Raw genomic sequence first — 19905 nt, forward strand, 5'->3', positions numbered from 1 at the left:
TTTTTTTGAGACAGAGTTTTGATCTTGTTTCTTAGGCTGGAGTGCAATGGCAAGATCTCGGCTCACCACAACCTCTGCCTCCTGGGTTCAAGCGATTCTCCTGCCTCAGATTCCCAAGTAGCTGGGATTACAAGCATGTGCCACCACGCCTAGCTAGTTTTGTATTTTTAATAGAGACAGGGTTCTTCCATGTTGGTCAGGCTGGTCTCAAACTCCTCACCTGAGGTTATCTGCCCGCCTCGGCCTCCCAAAGTGCTGGTATTCACTGCACCCGGCCTTTTTTTTTTTCTTTTACTTTTTGCAGACATGTGGTCTCACTGTGTTGCCCAAGCTAGTCTTGAACTCCTGGCCTCAAGCGCTCCTTCTACCTTGGTCTTCAAAAGTGCTAGAATTAGAAGTGTGACCCACTGTGTCTGGAAGTTATCTAGGTTCTTCCTGCTAAAATTTTACAAAGTTTGGAGCATACTGTTTCTTTTTGTTTGTTTGAGTCAGAGTCTAGCTCTGTTGCCAGGCTGCAGTACAGTGGCTCGATCTCAGCTCACTGCAACCCCCGCCTCCTGGGTTCAAGCAATTCTCCCGCCTCAGCCTCCCGAGTAGCTGGGACTATAGGAGCGTGCCACCACACCCAGCTAGTTTTTGTGTTTTTAGTAGGTATGGGGTTTCACCATATTGGCCAGGATGGTCTCAATCTCTTGACCTCATGATCTGCCTGCCTCAGCCTCCCAAAGTGCTGGGATTACAGGCATGAGCCACCACGCCCGGCCAAGAGCAGACTCTTTAACTACCCTAGTCTCTATTTTCCTATGAAATGATGCTTCATTTTCAAAGTGTCTTAATAAAAGTTTCTGTCAATAATTTTCTATTAAAAAAAGTCAAAAGAGATTAAACCTAAGCAGTTTGGCATCTCTGGAGTGACCTCAGAAGAAACATGTACTTCTGAAAACCAAACTGACTCGCTCTTATTTGGAGTTTTCGGCTGGATGGAACATCTCTCTTACGCCTGCCTTTGGTTACTCTATAACCTTCATAAAGTAGCTAAGGAATCAGTGTAAACTCCAACCTCATGTTACTGTTTTGATATATAGTGATTTCTGCTCCCAAACACTGTTAATAAAAATGAAGAGTGGTTCACTATCCAAAGTTGTGGCCAGGCACGGTGGGTTGCACCTGTAATCCCAGTACTTTGGGAGGCTGAGGCAGGTGGATCACTTGAGGCCAGGAGTTTGAGAACAGTCTGGCCAACATGGCAAAACCTGATCTCTACTAAAAATATAAAACTTAGCCAGGCATGGTGGCACACACCTGTAGTCCCAGCTACTTCAGAAGCTGAGGCATGAGAATCACCTGAACCAAGGAGGCAGAGGATGTGGTAAGCTGAGATCATACCACTGCACTCCAGTCTAAGCAAGAGAGCAAGTTCTGTCTCAAGAAAACAAAACAAAACAAAGCAAAAACAAAAAAAACACAACGCAAGAAAAAAAAAGATTAAAAGTTTACAAACACAACAAAACACTTGGACATGTGCACATGTGCACAGAGAGGCTGGAGAAACTGGCAAATGGAGGACTGAAATGATTATCCATTCTTCCCATTTTAATCCCTGGATAGCATGCCTCAAGTTTCCTCACTGAACCTGGCAGCATTTATGAGTTTTGCTTAAGTATTTGTTTAAATAAAAACTGTCCTATTATGTTTTATTTTATGAGCATACTTAAATAAAAATTATGCAGTTTGCAAGATATAGTTAATGCTTACTGTTTACAGATAGTAGGCTTTAAATGCCACTGTCCTATCTCTGAATTGCAGTTGTCATCAGCAAGGAATCCATCATCACTGCTATCATCCTATAAAAGACAGTCTACTGTTAATATTGAAAATATATAATCTAAATAATAGCCTAACAAAACAGCACACTGAAGACAAAAATATTCATAATGAATGTCAAAATTTTTTCTCTATTTAGGTGATTAGACACTAGAGATGTGGTATGTTACTTAATTCCAATTATCTAATGCCATAACACTGACATTTTAAGGGAAAGAAACTATCAAAAGTTTTTAACAAATTGTTACATTTACTCATTCTAGAATAAATTTTTAAGACCGAATATATCATGACTGATTCTTCTCCCATCAAATGTTACTACTCTGATTTTAGTTTATTTTTACAAAAATTTAGTTTGCTGGCTAAGACAGCTGTTTCACAATAGGATATAAATAACCTATATTATTTTACATGGATAATGTTTTCATATTAGAAATATTTAAAGGGTTTTTGGAAACTCTTTTTCTTAAGAAACTCATATAACCATCTCTCTTGTGAGAAGCTAACTTAAGGACATTGTGTCCTTATTCTGTAGGTTCTCTTGAATGTAAAATAAACAAGGCCTTTTTTGGTTACTGTTGTTCTTTGAGAAAGCTTCTGGCAACTTTACGAATGTAATAACCTAAAGTAGGAATAACAGTAATAATAAGGCACAGCTACATTAGCTTGTTCACATCACAGGTTAACTGCTATAACCAAAAGTGCCTAAGAACAAGTGCTTATTATAAATCATGAATGTAATTCCTATATATGTTGGATTGAAAAGCTATATTTAGCTGCCAAGTTGTATACCAAAAGATATCATAAAATGCCTTTTGTTCACAGAAGATTAAACAAAAAGGAAAGATACTGTATAATGCTATCTTCACTACTGTACAACTCAGTATGTCCTAACAACTAATGAAAGGTCAGAGAATTAACAAAATGCTATGCTGTAGGATTCTTATATACTTTTCTCAATATAAAATCCTCTTTAACTGTAGCTAAAAAATAAAGTATATTCACAGATATACTTTATTCTTGGTATTAATACTGTTTATTAGGGCAAAGAGAATCTAAGGAAAAGTCAGAATTCATCTATGTTAACTTTAATTAAATATTATCTGCTTCTGCCATGACATATAAATCAAATCAGACAGGAGAAAAAAAATTACTGGCAAAATGGGAAAACGATATTAATTTTTTTGGTACTTATATACCACATATTTAAGGTTTAAACATTTGCTTCTTGAATGTCAAGTCAGATTAAAGGTTAAGTATGGCCCATAAATGCTTTGAAAGAAGAAGGTGGGTAGTGTCGGTGGTAGCTGAGTTAGGGTGGGATAATTAGCATTAGGTTAAAGTTCAGTCCACACCACCATAGCAGTAGCAACAACATCGTGAAAACATTTATCCTGGCAACTTCTGACTTGAAAGCTGAATTTGTTTTTTAAGACATGATCCAAATTCAGAAGCCATGATAAATTACGAGTCGAAGAAATTGCTTTACAAGACTTTAATGAAGGAAAATTTTTTTCTTTCTTTCCTTTTTTTTTTTTTAAAGAGATGGAGTCTCCTATGTTGCCCAGGCTGAACTCAAACTCCTAGGCTTAAGACATCTTCCTGCCTTCGCCTCCCAAGTCACTGGGACTATAGGTGTGTGCCACTATGTTCAGCAGGAAAAACTTGTAATTAGATAAAACATTAGAACTTTTTGCCAAGCATTAAGTTTTACCTGGTTATCCTGATCTTCTGAGAAGTCGATGAGTTCATCTTCAAGCATTTTACCACCTTCAGTTGATTCATCACCATAGTTTAGTCTGATTTTGCTTAAGCCATCTGTATCAATAAGACACATCACATAATAAAAAAGGCCATGTCTATCACTCATAGTATCTAAGGTTGAAATTAATGCCAGTAGTTAATTAACAAAATAGTAGTCAAGAAAACAAAATCTGCCTTAGTGTATAATATTACAAGCATAAGGTGAGTTACTTTAAAAATCTGGACTGACATGTCAATTATAGTTGTTTTTGCTACTCAGATGCTAAAATTCATTAAAATTTAAAAACTAGGTATCAGCTATGATTAAATACATAAATACTTAAATACATACACATATGTATATATGTAAACAAATAAATACTTTTTATCTTTAAAAGTCAGGTATCTTTTTTTTTTTTTTTTTTTGATGGAGTTTCTCTCTTGTCGCTCAGTCTAGAGTGCAACACCGTGATCTTGGCTCACTGCAACCTCCGCCTCCTGGCTTCAAGCGATTCTCCTGCCTCGGCCTCCCAAAGTGCTGGGATTACAGGCGTGAGCCACCATGCCCAGCCATCAGACATATTTAGTAATGAAAGCTACGACAGTCTGAACATCCAATAACAGAAACAGCAAATCACAGAACATAAAAGAAAATTCAACTGCACAATTTTATAATTAAAATTTCAAAAATATAGAAAATTATATAATTCAGGACAAAAATGAACATTACCTAGGTTTGTTTTTAGACAAATATGAATCAATTATTTTGTTGAAAGAAGCTAATCACACATATTTCAAAGAAATGTAAGATTTACTACCATTTCAAAATGTTCTTTTATTTTACTTGCTTTTTTTCATTTTTATTTTTTGAGACAGAGTATTTCTCTGTCACCCAGGGTGGAGTGCAGTAGCACAACCTCGGCTCACTGAAACCTCTGCCTCCCGGGTTCAAGTGATTCTCCTGCCTCAGCCTACTGAATAGCTGGTATTATAGGTGCACACCACCATGCCTGGCATTTTTGTATTTTTAGTAGATGGGGTTTTGCCATGTTGACCAGGCTCGTCTTGAACTCCTGGCCTCAAGTGATCTACCTGCCTTTGCCTCCCAAAGTGTTGGAATTACAGGCGTGAGCCACCGTGCCTGGCCTCATATTTTTTGATTTTTAAGAGACGGGATTTCTTTCACTCTTTTGCCATGCCTGGAGTCCAGTGATGCAATCATAACTCACTGTAACCTTAAACTCCTAGGCTTAAGCCATCCTCCTACTGTGGCCTCCCAGAATGCTGGGATTACAGGTGCACACCACTATGCCCAACTAATTTTATTTATTTTTCTATCAAAAATTTAAAAGGCATGACTTTTAGGTATTACAGACAGGATAAACTTTACTTTGGTATAAGTTACTAAAAAGGTGTTAAGAAAGTAATATAAACAAGATGGGATGAAAAGGAAGCAAAATGTATTTCTGAAAAGATACATAATCCAACTTGGCTAACACGGTGAAAACTCGTCTCTACTAAAAACACAAAAACTAGCCAGGCATGGTGGCATCCACCAGTAATCTCGGCTAATCAGGAGGCTGAGACAGGAGAATTGCTTGAACCCGGGAAAAGGAAGTTGCAGAGAGCCAAGATCATGCCACTGCACTCCAGCCTGAATGACAAAGTGAGACTCTGTCTTAAAAAAAAAAAAAGAAGAAGAAGAAGAAAAAGATATATAGATCTAACTGTTGTGTTCAGAAGCATACTATTTAAAATAACCAATAAAGCACTATGGGGCCGGGCACAGTGGCCTAGCACCTGTAATCCTACCACTTTGGGAGGCTCAGGCAGGAGAATCACTTGAGTCCAGAAGGATCACCTGGGTGACACAGTGAGACCCTGTCTCTACAAAAAAATAAAGAATTAGTCGGGTGTAGTGGTATGCACGGGTGGTCCCAGTTACTCGGGAAGCTCAAGTGGGAGGATCACTTGCGTGTGGGAAGTTGAGACTGCAGTGAACTGTGATTGTATTGCTGCACTCTTAACTTTCATGAAAGTGAGACTGTCTCAAAAAAGAACAAATATCTGCCACAACAAAAAGAAAGCACTATGGGCTGAGCGTAGTGGCTCACATCTGTAAACCCAACACTCTGGGAGGCTGAGATGACTGCTTGAACACCTAAGTTTGAGACCAGTGTGAGCAACATAGGGAGACCCTGTCTCTACAGAAAATAAATTTTGCCAGGCAGGTGGCACATGCCTATAGTCCTAGCTACTCAGGAGGTTGAGTTGGGAGGACTGCTTGAGCCCAGTGGGTAGGAGCTTCAGTGATCTATTACTGTGCCACTGCATTCCAGTCTGGACAACAGAGTGAGACCTTGTCTCAAAAAAAAAAAAAAGAAGAAAGAAAAAAAAAGAATGATCTCAATTTATTTTTTCCAAAAATCTGTATTTTTAAGTCTATTTAAAGCTAAAACACCTGTATTTCGATAAAATTTGTCCAAAATCGTCACACAATTCAGAATTAGTCAATTACAATCAGGTTATTTCTAGCAGCAAATCATTATTATCTATGTAAACTGTGGTCATATGAGTATCTGCCTTACACAAACTAAACTACAAATGCCTTTCAAAACCAAGAGAAAAATAACTTAAATGATGCAGTCAATTCCCTCCATAAACAAATGACCTGACGTAAACTGATAGATGATGATTTAATCAGTGGTTTTCTAAATCAGAGTCAGTTTCTGAGAACTTCCTGCTGAGTGTGATTCTAGAGTTTAAGCATACACATTTTTCATGAACCACGGTTAACCAACTATTTCATATTGTGTCAAGTGAAAAAACAGCAAATGAAAGTAGTGATTCCACACATTATTATTTCCCTAGTTGAGTGTAAAACCCTATTTCCACTTACTTACTACAGCATGTTATCTGACGTAAGTATCAACACTTGTTGACTATATGTGAAATCACTACATGTAATTTTTTTGTGAAACATTTGTTCAGAGGAAGAAGTAGCTGATATGGTATACACATACTAAAAACAAAACAAAATGTACAAACTATAATTTAAAAATGAGTAAACGGGATAAACGAGTACTAAGAAGGCAAAATACATAAAAAAAATTATTTTTGGCTTTGGTCTCCAATAGGATTTTTGAGGCTACTTACTCAAATTTAACTAGTTGTTACTTGAGCAGAAAATTAATTTGTAGGAAAGGGCACTAGAAAGCTCTGGAGTTTGTGTATATGAAGCCCTAGGCTTTTGTCCCATTGCTTTAAGTCAAGCACTTAATTCACTTATTTGAATTCACATTGAAGTATATAAGATTACTGGTCAAAAGAAGACAAAAAATATAGCCATACTGAAATTTAATTCACATACCATATACACCCATTTAAAGTATACAATCTAATGGTTTTTAGTATACGTACAGCCATCATCACAACCAATTTTTAAACCTTTTCATTATCTCAAAAAGAAACCCCATACTATTTGGCTGTCACTCTCTTCCTACATTCCCATCCACTTCACCTGTCCACTCCAAAAGCCCCAAGCAGCCACTAATCTATTCTAGATTTTTCTGCTTAGGAGATTTCTTATAAGATCCAAACAGGCCAGGCAAGGTGGCATGCACCTGTATCCCAGCTACTAGGGAGGCTGACGTAAGAGAAGAGAATTGCTTGAACCCAGTAGGCAGAGGTTGCAGTGAGCCAAGATTGTGCCACTGCACTCTAGACTGGGTGATTCTGTCTCAAAAAAACAAAACAAAAAAGGCTCAACCATAGCTTTCTGACTCACTAAAATAATACGATCTGGTATAAGTACCAAGAGTATGTTTAGGATTTGCAATTTTCGATAGGTTCTTTCTGAATCACATAATTTATTCTATATCCTATACCAATATTTTTCATCCAAAAAATTTTTATTAGTTCTATGACCAAGGTGTTAGGAAAAAAAAGAAGAAAAATGTATTATATCTATTCACAGTTTTAAAGAAGTTTGCAAGGCACACATTATTATAGCATGTTATGGGGGTTTTTTTTGTTTGTTTTTTTTTTTTTGGACATCTTGCTTTTGTCGCCCAGGCTAGAGTGCAATGGCACAATCTCGGCTCACTGCAGCCTCTGCCTCCTGGGTTCAAGCGATGCTCCTGCTTCAGCCACCTGAGTAACTGGGATTACGGGATTACAGGCAGCCGCCACCATGCCCAGCTAATTTTTGCATTTTTACTAGAAACAGGGTTTCACCATGTTGGCCAGGCTGGTCTTGAACTGCTGACCTTGTGATCCACCCTCGTCGGCCTCCCAAAGTGCTGAGATTACAGGCATGAGCCATCACGACCGGTCTGTTACGGGTTTTTACAGAGAGGACTATTTTACTTGTAGGTTGGGGAGGAAATTATATAATTGTCTTGATATCAAATTTAAGAATTTAAATAGAAACTAGATTTCTTTAACAGGTTCCACAATTATGGAACTGACTCAAGGACAAAAATCAATGTATTAGGGCTGAAGAGCGATTTAAACAAGCAAAGATTGGACCAGTGCCTCTTTCCACTGAAAACAGTGAAGGAGTGAGGAATGAAGAACCAAGCTATCACTGGAATATACGCAACTATTTTGAAGAGAAAACTTTCATTTCTGCCTCGGTCCATTTGATCTTAATTTACTAACACTCAGGTCTAATTTGTCTCATACATCTAAGACTGCATAACTACTTTTTTTTTTTCTTTTTTTAGTTCTGACACAGAGTCTTGCTCTGTTGCTCAGGCTGGAATGCAGTGGCGTGATCTCAGCTCAGTGCAACCTCTGTCTCCTGGTTTCAAGCAATTCTCCCGCCTCAGCCTCCTGAGTAGCTGGGATTATAGGCATGCACCATCACACCTGGCTAATTTTTGTATTTTTAGTAGAGATGGAGTTTCACCATGTTGGCCAAGCTGGTCTCAAACTCCTGACCTAGTGATCCACCCACCTCAGCCTCCTAAAGTGCTGGGATTACAAGTGTGAGCCACCATGCCCAGCCTGCACAACTACTGTTAAGGCTGAATACTGTAAATTTCCTATGAAATAAAAATAAATCGAAGTTCCAATAAATGGAAAATGTAAACCTTGTACTACAATTTCAAAATTCCACTCTGGGAGTGACAGAAGAGACAAACTACAAAAAGGGCATAAGCAGATTGTTTTTTTTTGGAGTGATGAAACAGTTCTCAATTTTTTGTTTTTTCTTGAGATGGAGTTTCATTCTGAAACCCAGGCTGGAGTACAGTGGCGTCATCTCCAGTCACTGCAACCTCTCAGCCTCCTGAGCTCAGGCAATCCTCCCTCTTCAGCCTCCCAAGTAGCTGGGACCACAGATCTAAAGCACTATATCTAAGTTTTTGTATTTTTGATAGAGACGGGGTTTCACCATGTTGCCCAGACTGGTTCCAAATTTCTAAGCTCAAGTGATCTGCCCATCTCGGCCCCTCAAATTGTTGGGATTATAGACAGGAGTCACTGTGCCCTGGCCATATTCTCAATTTTGATTGCGGTAGTGATTACATGATCGTATGTATATGTTTATCAAAGCTCATTAAGCTACGCTCCTAAAATGAGTGAATGTTATTATAATTGTACCTCAGTATAAATTAAAAGTTATGTTACTATAAGTAAATTCTTTAAACATTTTCTATTTATTTATTTTTTACAGATGGGGTATTGCTATGTTGCCCAGGCTGGTCTCAAGCTCCTAGCCTCAAGAGATCCTCCTGCCTTGGCCTCCCAAAATCTTGGGATTATAAGCGTGAGCCACCACATCCAGCTATTAATCCAATTTTTTTTTTTAAAAAAACAGGATTTTAATCCTGTTTGTTTATTTATTTATTTATTTATTTATTTATTGAGACGGAGTCTCGCTCTCTCTCTCACCCAGGATGGGGTGCAGTGACATAATCTCAGCTTACTACCTCTGCCTCCCGGGTTCATGTGATTCTCCTGCCTCAGCCTCCTGAGTAGCTGGGACTACAGGCACATGCCACCACACCGGCTAATTTTTTCTATTTTTAGTAAAGACAAGGTTTCACCATGTTAGCCAGGATGGTCTTGATCTCCTGACCTCATGATCCATTTACCTCAGCCTCCCAAAGTGCTGGGATTATAGATGTGAGCCACCGTGCCCAGACTTAATCCTGTTTATTAAAATATCCAAATTATTCTGAATTTTTTCATTCTTTCAAAACATTTAGATACGTACCTGCATGATGTGTGGAACTTAAACCTTCATTCTGTGGGCCATTCTCACTTTTAGTCCTATCAGTAACTTTCTGGGATGTAGATTCTCCTTTATTCAATTCTTCATTTTCACTCGCAGTATGATTTATTTTTTTCACACTATATTTCACACTGCATATGTTTCTCTTATAACGAGGGTCACTTTCTTCCTGCCCAGGACTGGAATCAATTACAGCTATGCAATGTTTTTTGTTTAGCATCTTCTTAATTACAGGCTTGGCAGAAGAGTTTTGTGAACAACTGTCCATTTCACTGGCTGCAGGAGAAATACCACTGTCCTCTACAGTTGAACATTTCTGTATGACAGCATTTTCATAGTAATGAGGATTAGGTTCACACTTTGGTTCTTCCAAACCAGGGAAACAAACAACAGCCAAAAACCAGTGTGCACTGTAAAAAACAAATGAAATGACTAAATATGTTATTAGAAAAGTTTATTATATTTGGCAATACACATCAATTAAAATTTTTTTCTAAAGTTCTTGCCAATGAATTTATTAAGAATGCCTAATTTTGGCTGGGCGTGGTGGCTCACGCCTGTAATCCCAGCACTTTGGAAGGCCAAAGTGGGTGGATCACCTGAAGTCAGGAGTTTGAGACCAGCCTGGCCGAAATGGTGAAACCCTGTCTCTACTAAAAATATGAAAATTAGCCAGGCACAGTGGTGTGCACCTGTAATCCCAGCTGCTCTAGAGGCTAGGGCAGGAGAATCACTTGAACTCAGGAGGGGGAGGTTGTGGTGAGCCAAGATCACACCACTGTACTCTGCAAGACTCTGTCTCAAAAAAGAAAAAAAGCCTATTTTTTTCAATTCTCAAATTAACACAATTGTTTTATGTGATCACTGATTCATTAACAGAATACAGTGTTTATTCAAAAATAACACAGTCATGTTAAAATTATGTAGTCTGTATTTACTTTTGCAAACAATCCCTGAACCTTTTCTTGTTTTTGGAATAAAAAAGGCATTGCTTTATCTGGTAAATATGTCACTTTGCAACTCATCATTCCCATTTGCCTTCTCTTTATGTAAAAAGATAGAAAACTATCCATCTTAAAGATTAAACTGTCTTCAGCAGTCTAATTGGAGCATATGATTTTCAACATTTTCTAAGAATTGCATATATAGTTTTGTTCCTTTACTGTGTTATTAATAAGATAGGAAAGGCTTAATATCAAAACTATGTATATAAGTTATGTTTTATCTCATACTATATTAGAATTTAATACATTAAAAAGAAATAACATATCTAATCTGGTCCTTTACAAAAATTTCAGTATTAGTAAAGAGTTCCACCTATCAAGTAGGTGCTTATGATACAGCTGAATTCAGGTATCACTGTTCCTAACAGTAGAGTATAGGACACGAGCAAGAAGCTGTACCGTCCTGCCCAATATTAATTTTTTGCTAGACACAGGGCTGTGTTGGGATACAAGGGACAGGCTATAGATGTCGGAATTTATTGGTCAAACACAATAGTATCTGTCCTATGGGAGGATGTTCAATAAATACTTGCTGGATGAAAAACAAATTATCTTGGCATGGATTAAAAATTATACCACATTCTCATTTCTGCAAAAGATTAGAGTACCCAAGGTAGTACTAAGAAACAACACTATCTCTTCATCGGACAGCATCCAGTAGAAAGGTCATAAAGGCTGGCTGGCTTCATCTTCAGTATCGTGAAAGCCAGATGGATGAACGCTTGCTTCTCTCCTGTTCTTCATTATTGATCTTTAGTACCCTATGGATTTACATCAGGCTAACACACCAACCTCTTCATTTCATCATTTCTAACACATAGCTAATTGTAAGTCACATCTCAACTTTACATGTGTTGAAATATGAAAAAAATGTGTTAAAAATTGATGAGGCCGGGCACGGTGGCTCACGTCTATAATTCCAACACTTTGGGAAGCTGAGGCAGGTGATGGCTTCAGCTCAGGAATCTGACACTGGCCTGGGCAACATGGCAAAACCCCATCTTTACCAAAAATACAAAAAATTGGCTGCATGTCGTGGCATGTGCCTGTGGTCCAAGCTACTTGGGTAGGGAGTAGAGGTGGGAGAATCACTTGAGCTTGGGAGGTGGAGGTTGTAATGAGCCAAGACGGTGCCACTGCACTCCAGCTGGGCGAGAGTGAGAACCCCATCTCAAAATAAATAAAATGAAATTGATGAAATATAGTATAATACAGTGACTCTCAACCTACAGCTGTAACCTAAGCCTATCACAGTTCTTAACATTTTTTTTTCTTTGTGTCTGTTTTCTTCATTCTTTCAGCTTAACATTTCTTAACTATGCCAATATGGATAAGCTACAAATTTGCCTCACCTAAAAACTAGGAAAAATCCTTTTTGGCCTGGCTAAGAAGAGAAAGATGAATCAGACAATTACTTCCAACAATTACTTCCATTAAGCTAGGGTTTTGCTTTTATGATTCCTTTTAATAACAGCTACATTAACTTTAACAGCAGGAGAGAGGCTAACACAGGCAATTTTGGCGAGGTACAGTGGCTCATGCCTGTAATCCTGGTGCTATGAGAGGCTGAGATGAGAGGACTGCTTGAGGCCAGAAGTTTGCGACCAGTCTGGGCAAAGTTAGACCCCATCTCTACAAAAAATCTAAAAAAAATTAGCTGGACCTGTGGCACACACCTGTAGTTCCCCCTACTCAGGAAGCTGAGGCAGGAGGATCACTTAAGCCTAGGAGTTTGAAGCTTCCGTGAGCTATGACTGCACCACTGTACTCCAGCCTGGGTGACAGAATGAGACTCTGTCTCTAAAAAAAAAACTAAACAAAAGACAATCCCCAGGCAATTTCACTTAAGATGGATCAGATTCAAACATCAAATTTGTGTTCCTGGCAAGTACTGTAACAATTTTTAATAAACAGCTTAGAAACTTAAGAAAAAAATTAGGACTGGGTACAATGGCACATGCCTGTAATCCCAGCACTTTGAGAAGCTAAGGCAGATGGATTGCTTAGGCTCAGAAGTTTGAGACCAGCCTGGGTAGCATGGCAAAATCCCATCCTCTTTAAAAAATATAGAAATTAGCTGGGTGTGCTGGCATGCACCTATAGTCCCAGCTACTCGGAGGCTGAGGTTGGAGGATCACTTAAGCCTGGGGGGCTGAGGGTGCAGTAAGCCAACATCACACTACTGCATTCCAGCCTGGGTGACAGAGACAGACCCTATCTCGAGAAAAGAAAGAAAAAAAAAAATTGTTACCACCAGAAAAAAATAAAAATAAAATAGATGACAAATATATGGCAGCTAATCTAATATAATTAGTATATATTTGTAGCTTTATCTCTTCCAAAAAAAAAAAGGAAAACCAAAAACAAGCTCTCTTGATTTATAGACTATTTTTTCATCTACAAATGGTAGAGCCCTCCTACAGAGTTCATTTTCTACCGTTCACCAACATGACTGGAAGCACCGATAACTTCCATGCTCAGGTATAGTGACTAAGAGGGATGTGTCTATCTCTAAATCGTGTGCAATCAAATTATATTTCTATTTTAAATTTTTATAATTCATTTCTGACAAATGGCTTTCCTCCCTTTTACCTAGTAAGCAGCTCACATATTACTTTACATGACAAATTAGTACCTGGTCAAGAAACCATTTTTTTTTTTTTTTTTTTGAGACTGAGTCTCATTCTGCCACCCAGGCTGGAGAGCAGTGGTGCAAACTTGGCTCACTGCAACCTCTGCCTCCTGAGTAGCTGGGATTAGAGGCATGTACCACTACGCCCAGCTAATTTTTGTATTTTCAGTAGAGATGAGGTTTCGCTATGTTGGCCAGTCTGATCCGGAACCCCTGACCTCAAATAATCTGCCCACTTTGGCCTCCCAAAGTGCTGGGATTACAGGCGTGAGGAACCATGCCCAGCCAAAATCTTCTTTTGAAGAGAACAAAGAAATTAACTAGTTTTAAATGAGATTTTAAATTTTACTATGATAATATGAATTTTAAAATATATAGCTTTGCCAGGAGCAGTGGCTCATCCCAGCTACTTGGGGGGCTTGAGGTGGGGTGACGGCTTCAGGTCAAGAGTTCAAGACCAGCCTAAGCAACATAGTGAAATCCCTATCTCTACAAAAGTTAAAAAAAAAATTCAGAAGCTAGCTTGGCACAGCAAGGCTTATGATACATAAACAATCTCAGAGAATACCAACTCCAGGAAAGCATATTCTGTAAGCATGATACAACGAGACAAAGGAGGGCCATATCATAATTTGTCTAAGCAGAGAAAAACATAAGGTTACGGTTGGAAACCACAAAACAGCCAACATTCTTCTTTATTAATAAGTGAACACTACTTCTTTACCTAAGCAAACCACTACTACTTTAAACCCTCCCCCAAATCACCCAAGGAAAGCCTAGATTCTGTCACAGGTTCTTTCAAACACTCTTTTATTGATAGGCCCCAGAGTTGCCCATGGTGTGTGTTATTCCTTGATGCAAGTAATAAGCCCAAGTTTTCCAACTACAAGTATATTTCTGGTGGTCTTTAGATCGAGGGCATAGAAAAACAAAAAAATAAATACAAAAAAACTTTGAAGTTTGAATTGTATAATAATACTAGCAATGCTATCTTTTCTAGTCATTGGAAGAGAATAATACAAATATTTAAACATCTCCATTTACTTAGAAACTGCTTCAAATAGCATGGTTTTTAATTTGAACAAATGGTATAAATCCAACCATCATTTCTCCTTTCTGGTTAAAAACAGAAGTGTATTTTAAGCTTAATATTCCAATTCCTTTATGTGACTTAATCATCCTTTTGTATAAAATAATACTTTTCTATAGGTTACTTGCTAGACAATAAGTATTATTTTTTTTAAAAAAAAGATATTATTTGACATTAATGAATGAGATTAGAAAGGTATGTGGTCTATTGTCTGTAAAGTTCAACATCTTACATGATTCACTGTGAAACTGCATTAATTTTTGTAAAACAGCAGTATAAATATATGTAAGAGATTTCAGAAAGATGTTTTAAAATGAATTCATCTGATACTCATTTTTTAAAAATTGCCTTCAATTACATAAAGGATATTCTTACTCACGCTTCATTAAGGGGTACAAAAATAAAATCCTTTGCAAAAATATCTACATGCCGGGTCCATGTTTTTACTCTCCCATGTCGCTTTTGCTGTATTCTGTAAGAAAGAGATAAATTACAAGCTTCTGAAATATTTCTAGTGTTCCGGCTTATATGCAGTGATTTATAAATTAAGAAGATTCAGATGTAACAGCCCAAACAGTTGTATAAAATAGTTTAACAAACTGGGGAAAGAAAACAGAACTTGTTGGATGGAAACTAGGAAGGCATGGACTACACGAGAAAGATATTTTACTCCTGCTACTCCATCTGAGGGGTGGAGGTTCTAGTGCTTGTGTTGCCTAGACTTCTCTACTATTTTTATTACTGCAGAATTGGTACTAGCAATTATATTGAGAAGTGTAGCCAAGCACAACTTAGCGCAACTGGAGAGAAGACAGTAGGAAAAGTGAGCATTATCTGATGGTAGATGAAGCAATACGGACTATGAGCACTGGTGAAAACCAATGACTATTACCAAATCTAGGATGCAACATTAGGAATTGCTGAAATAAGAGAAAATATTTATATTATGCATAGCAGCCATCAATTGAAGATATTTAACACTAGTTTTAAATTTAAAAATGTACCAATTCTTAAGTATATTTAAATGTATCAATTACTAGCAAATATCAGAGCTGGATGCTATCACTATATGGAGAGAAATTATAAAGAAAATAGGTGGGCATGATGGCTCACACCTGAAATCCCAGTACTTTGGAAGGCAGAGGCAAGCAGATTGCTCAAGCCCAGGAGTTTGAAATCAGCCTGGGCAACATGGCGAAACCCTGTCTCTACAAAAATTAGCTGGGTGGGGTGGTATATGCCTTAGTCCCAGCTACTTGGGAGGCTCAGGTGCGAGTATCACTTGAGTGGGAGGTGGAGGTTGCAGTCAGCCAAGATTGCACCAATGTACTCCAGTCTGGGGGACAGAGTGAGACCCTGTCTTGAAAAAAATGAAATGAATAAGGCCTAGTATGTACAATAGTATTTCCTTAATTTGGCTGAGAAGAATCACCCAAAAAGCTTATTAAGAGTACAGATTCACAGGTTCCCCTCTTAGATATTATGGATAAACATCTAGGATAAAACAGAGTAATCTGTAGTTGGTAAGTAAGTAATTTTTAAAAAACCTATCAGTCACATGTGAGAAACACTATCCTAGATATTTGACCTAGAACATTTATGAATTCCAGGTATTCTGAAAGTACTGTAAACTAATAAAAGAAATAAATTATATTGCACATTATATTTTTTCCAAATATAATGTATTCCAAAGCTAGCATAAAGTTAGTTTAAGACAGCTGAATATGAACCCATGAAGAATGAAAATGGAACTAATATATTTAGTGTGTTCTCTTCCTGGCTGGGGAATTTAACAAATAAGCAAGTGAATTACAGCAATTTGTGTTTTCTTTCAAGTATGTGACTTTTTACTTAAATGTGAGTGATTTACAACTGCTAAATACTTTCAGAGTTTGACTTACGACAGATTATTTGTTTCATGATTTCTCCTCTCTCTCTGATTAAGGCGTTTATAGAAAAAGGAACTGAATATATGAATTCGGTCAGCATCTTCTTTCTTCAGTTTTTCAAGCACCAAATATCTATATGATAGAAAAACAATTCAAATATAATGTAACACTTCACTTTATTTATTTATTTCTATTTTTCTGGAGACAGTGTTTCGCTCTGTCACCCAGGCTGGAGTGCAGTGGTGCCATCTCAGCTCACTGCAATCTCGGCCTCCCAGTTTCAAGTGATTCTCCTGCCTCAGCCTCCTGAGTAGCTGGGATCAGAGGCACATACAACACCCAGCTAATTTTTCTATTTTAGTAGATAGAGATGGGGTTTTATCAAGTTGGTCAGGCTGGTCTTGAACTCCTCACCTCAAGTGATCCACCCGCCTCAGCCTCCCAAAGTGCTGGGATTATAGGCGTGAGCCACTGTGCACAGCTATAGTTTACTTTATATTAAAAAGTCAGTAAATCTTTCTTCTTTAGAACCATCAATCTCTCTTCTTTAGAACCAAGGAAGTTATTAACAAAGTTTGATTAACTATCCAATTATCTTCAGGCAATGAAAACTGATGTTTGAAAATAAAATTATGACATAAAGATCTAATGTTTTAAAACGGGGTACATTCTATGCAGTGAGCTGAAATTGCATCACTGAACTCCAGCCTGAGCAACAGAGTGAGACTATGTCACAAAAAACAAAAACAAAAACAAAACCTTATTAAGCCGGGAACAGTGGCTCATGACTGTAATGCCAGCACTTTGGGAGGCTGAGGCAGGCAGATCACCTGAGGTCAGAAGTTCGAGACCAGCCTGGCTAATATGGTGAAACACCATCTCCACTAACAACATAAAAAATCAGCTAGGCATGGTGGTGGACACCTGTAATCCCAGTTACTTGGGAGACTGAGGCAGGAGAATCGCTTGAACCCAGGAGGCAGAGGTTGCAGTGACCTGAAATCATGCCACTACACTCCAGCCTGGGCACAAAAAAGCAAGACTCAGCCTCAGACAGATAGATAAATAAATAAATAAATTTAAAACAAAAAAAAAAACCAAGGGCACATTCTAAATCTAGAGTAAAGCATATGTCTCCACATTATTCATAATAGCCCCAAAGCATAAATAACAAAAATGCTCATCAACTGACAAATGGAAAAATAAAGTGTTACATTTATACAATATAATATTATTAAAAATAGAAATCAAGTATTAACACATATAGAAAATCCTTAAAAACATGCTAACTGATAAAATCTACTCATAAAGACCACATATTTTATGGTTCTATTTATGCAAAAGGTCTATAATATAAAAATCCATAGAGATAGAGAAAAGACTTATAGTTGCATAGGGCTACAGGAGGGACTGAAAGAAAAAGTGATTGCTAATGGGTACTAGGCTTCTTTATGGGGCAATGAAAATGTTCTAATATTGATTGATTCAACTTCTGAATATACTCAAACACAATGAATTGTACATTTTAAATGGGTTAATTGTATCTTATATGTATTATGTCTCAATAAATCATTATGTATTATTTCATTTTTAAAAGTTTGGTTAATAAACCATGAAGACCCAGCAGTATAGTATTTTTTTATGAAAACAGAAAATAAAGAACTTGTACAGTGGTGAGGTGGTAACAATGAATCTGTAAAGTTATCTTACATTGGTTCAAATTTTTTATTGCTTAGTTTTTTTTAAATATATCTATAGTAAAACAAATAGCAATAGTCCTTTATATCACAAAGGGAAATTATGATATATTAAATTTGTTTATGATCCAAACTTTCTCACAGGACTTACACAAGTTCAAGCTTATCACCAGATTAATATTATGAAAATGAGTGCATACATCATTTAAATATTGAATGCTGGTGAAGCTGTTCAATTGCTATTTCATATGAGAAGAATCTAATAACATCAGAACTTCTTTAAGATGAAGTTAAACAATGATTTCAAGCTGGTCATGGTGGCAGGAGGATCCTTCGAGCCCAGGAGTTTGAGATCAGCCTGGGCAACATAGGGAGACCCTATCTCTCCAAGAAAATTTTAAAAATTAGCAGAGTGTAGTGGCTCGCACATGTAGTCCCAGCTACTTGAGAGGCTGAAGCAGCAAGATCACCTGAGCCAAGGAGATCTAGACTTCAGTGAGCCATGATTGTACCACTGGTCTCCAACCTGGGCAACAAAGTAAAACTCTGTCTTTAAAAAAAAAAAATTCAGCCAGCCATGGTAATTGCCTGTAATTCCAGCACTTTGGAGGCCAAGGTCAGAGGATTGCTTCAGCCCTGAACTTCAAGACCAGCCTGGGCAACATAGGGAGACCCTGTCTCTATGAAAAAAAAAAAAAAAAAAAATTTAGGCCTGATGCGGTGGCTCACACCTGTAATCCCAGCACTTTGGAGGCTGAAGAGGGCAGATCACTTGAGGATGGGAGTTCCAGACCAGCCTGGCCAACATGGTTAAACCCCATCTCTACTAAAAATACAAAAATGAGCCAGGCATTGTGGTGGTGGGCTCTGTAATTCCAGTTACTCAGGAGTCTGAGACAGGAAAATCACTTGAAACTGGGAGATGGAGGTAGGAGGCTGCAGTGAGGTAAGATTGTGCCACTGCACCCCAGCCTGGGCAACAGAGTAAGACTCCATCTCAAAACAAACAAAAACAAACAAACAAACAAAAAACAGGCTGGGCGCAATAGCTCAGACCTATAATCCCAACACTTTAAGAGGCTGAGGCAGGCAATCACTTGAGGTCAGTAGTTTGAGACCAGCCTGGCTAAAATGGGGAAACCCCGTCTCTACTAAAAATAAAAAATTAGCCAGGTGTGGTGACACATGACATGTGTTTGCAATCCCAGCTACTTGGGCAGCTGAGGCAGGAGAATTGCTTGAACCCAGGATGCAGAGGTTGCAGTAAGCTGAGATTCGTGCCACTGCACTCCAGCCTGGGTAACAGAGGGGGAACTCTGTCTCAAAAAACAAACAAACAAAAAACAAAACAAAAAAGATTTTAAGGTTAACTTCTAACCATTTGAAAGAGACTCTGAACATAATTTTTATTAAAATAATCCTTTCCTTCTCTACATTAACATTCCCCAGATGCACTGCCCTTCTACTCCTTACAATGTTGGCAAAGTTTGTTTAGAAGTTTCCTATTTGCAAAGTTAGAAATAGAGAATTCTCAACTCTGGTAGTGGTAGTTACTCATTTAATAGTGAAGTTAAGGGCCGGGCGCGGTGGCTCAAGCCTGTAATCCCAGCACTTTGGGGGGCTGAGGTGGGTGGATCACGAGGTCAAGAGATCGAGACCATCCTGGTTAACACGGTGAAACCCCGTCTCTACTAAAACTACAAAAAATTAGCTGGGCATGGTGGTGCGTGCCTGTAATCCCAGCTACTCAGGAGGCTGAGGCAGGAGAATTGCCTGAACCCAGGA

General features: G+C 38.0%; 1 protein-coding gene across 6 annotated transcripts in view; it reads right to left on the reverse strand.

The window, feature by feature from the left end:
• SENP6 (SUMO specific peptidase 6) overlaps nt 1-19905 on the reverse strand; it is a 116091-nt gene that overhangs the window by 5607 nt on the left and 90579 nt on the right. For all 6 annotated transcript variants that reach the window (XM_017506842.2, XM_017506841.2, XM_017506840.2 and 3 more), the window contains 5 exons: nt 16436-16555; nt 14914-15006; nt 9791-10218; nt 3539-3642; nt 1756-1844 (listed from right to left, as the gene is read on the reverse strand). In XM_017506842.2, the coding sequence (XP_017362331.1) occupies nt 1756-1844; nt 3539-3642; nt 9791-10218; nt 14914-15006; nt 16436-16555 (834 nt within the window). The remainder of the gene's footprint in view (nt 1-1755; nt 1845-3538; nt 3643-9790; nt 10219-14913; nt 15007-16435; nt 16556-19905) is intronic.

The sequence above is a fragment of the Cebus imitator genome, unplaced genomic scaffold, assembly GCF_001604975.1.
Source record: "Cebus imitator isolate Cc_AM_T3 unplaced genomic scaffold, Cebus_imitator-1.0 Scaffold363, whole genome shotgun sequence".
In the NCBI taxonomy this organism is placed as follows: Eukaryota; Metazoa; Chordata; class Mammalia; order Primates; family Cebidae; genus Cebus; species Cebus imitator.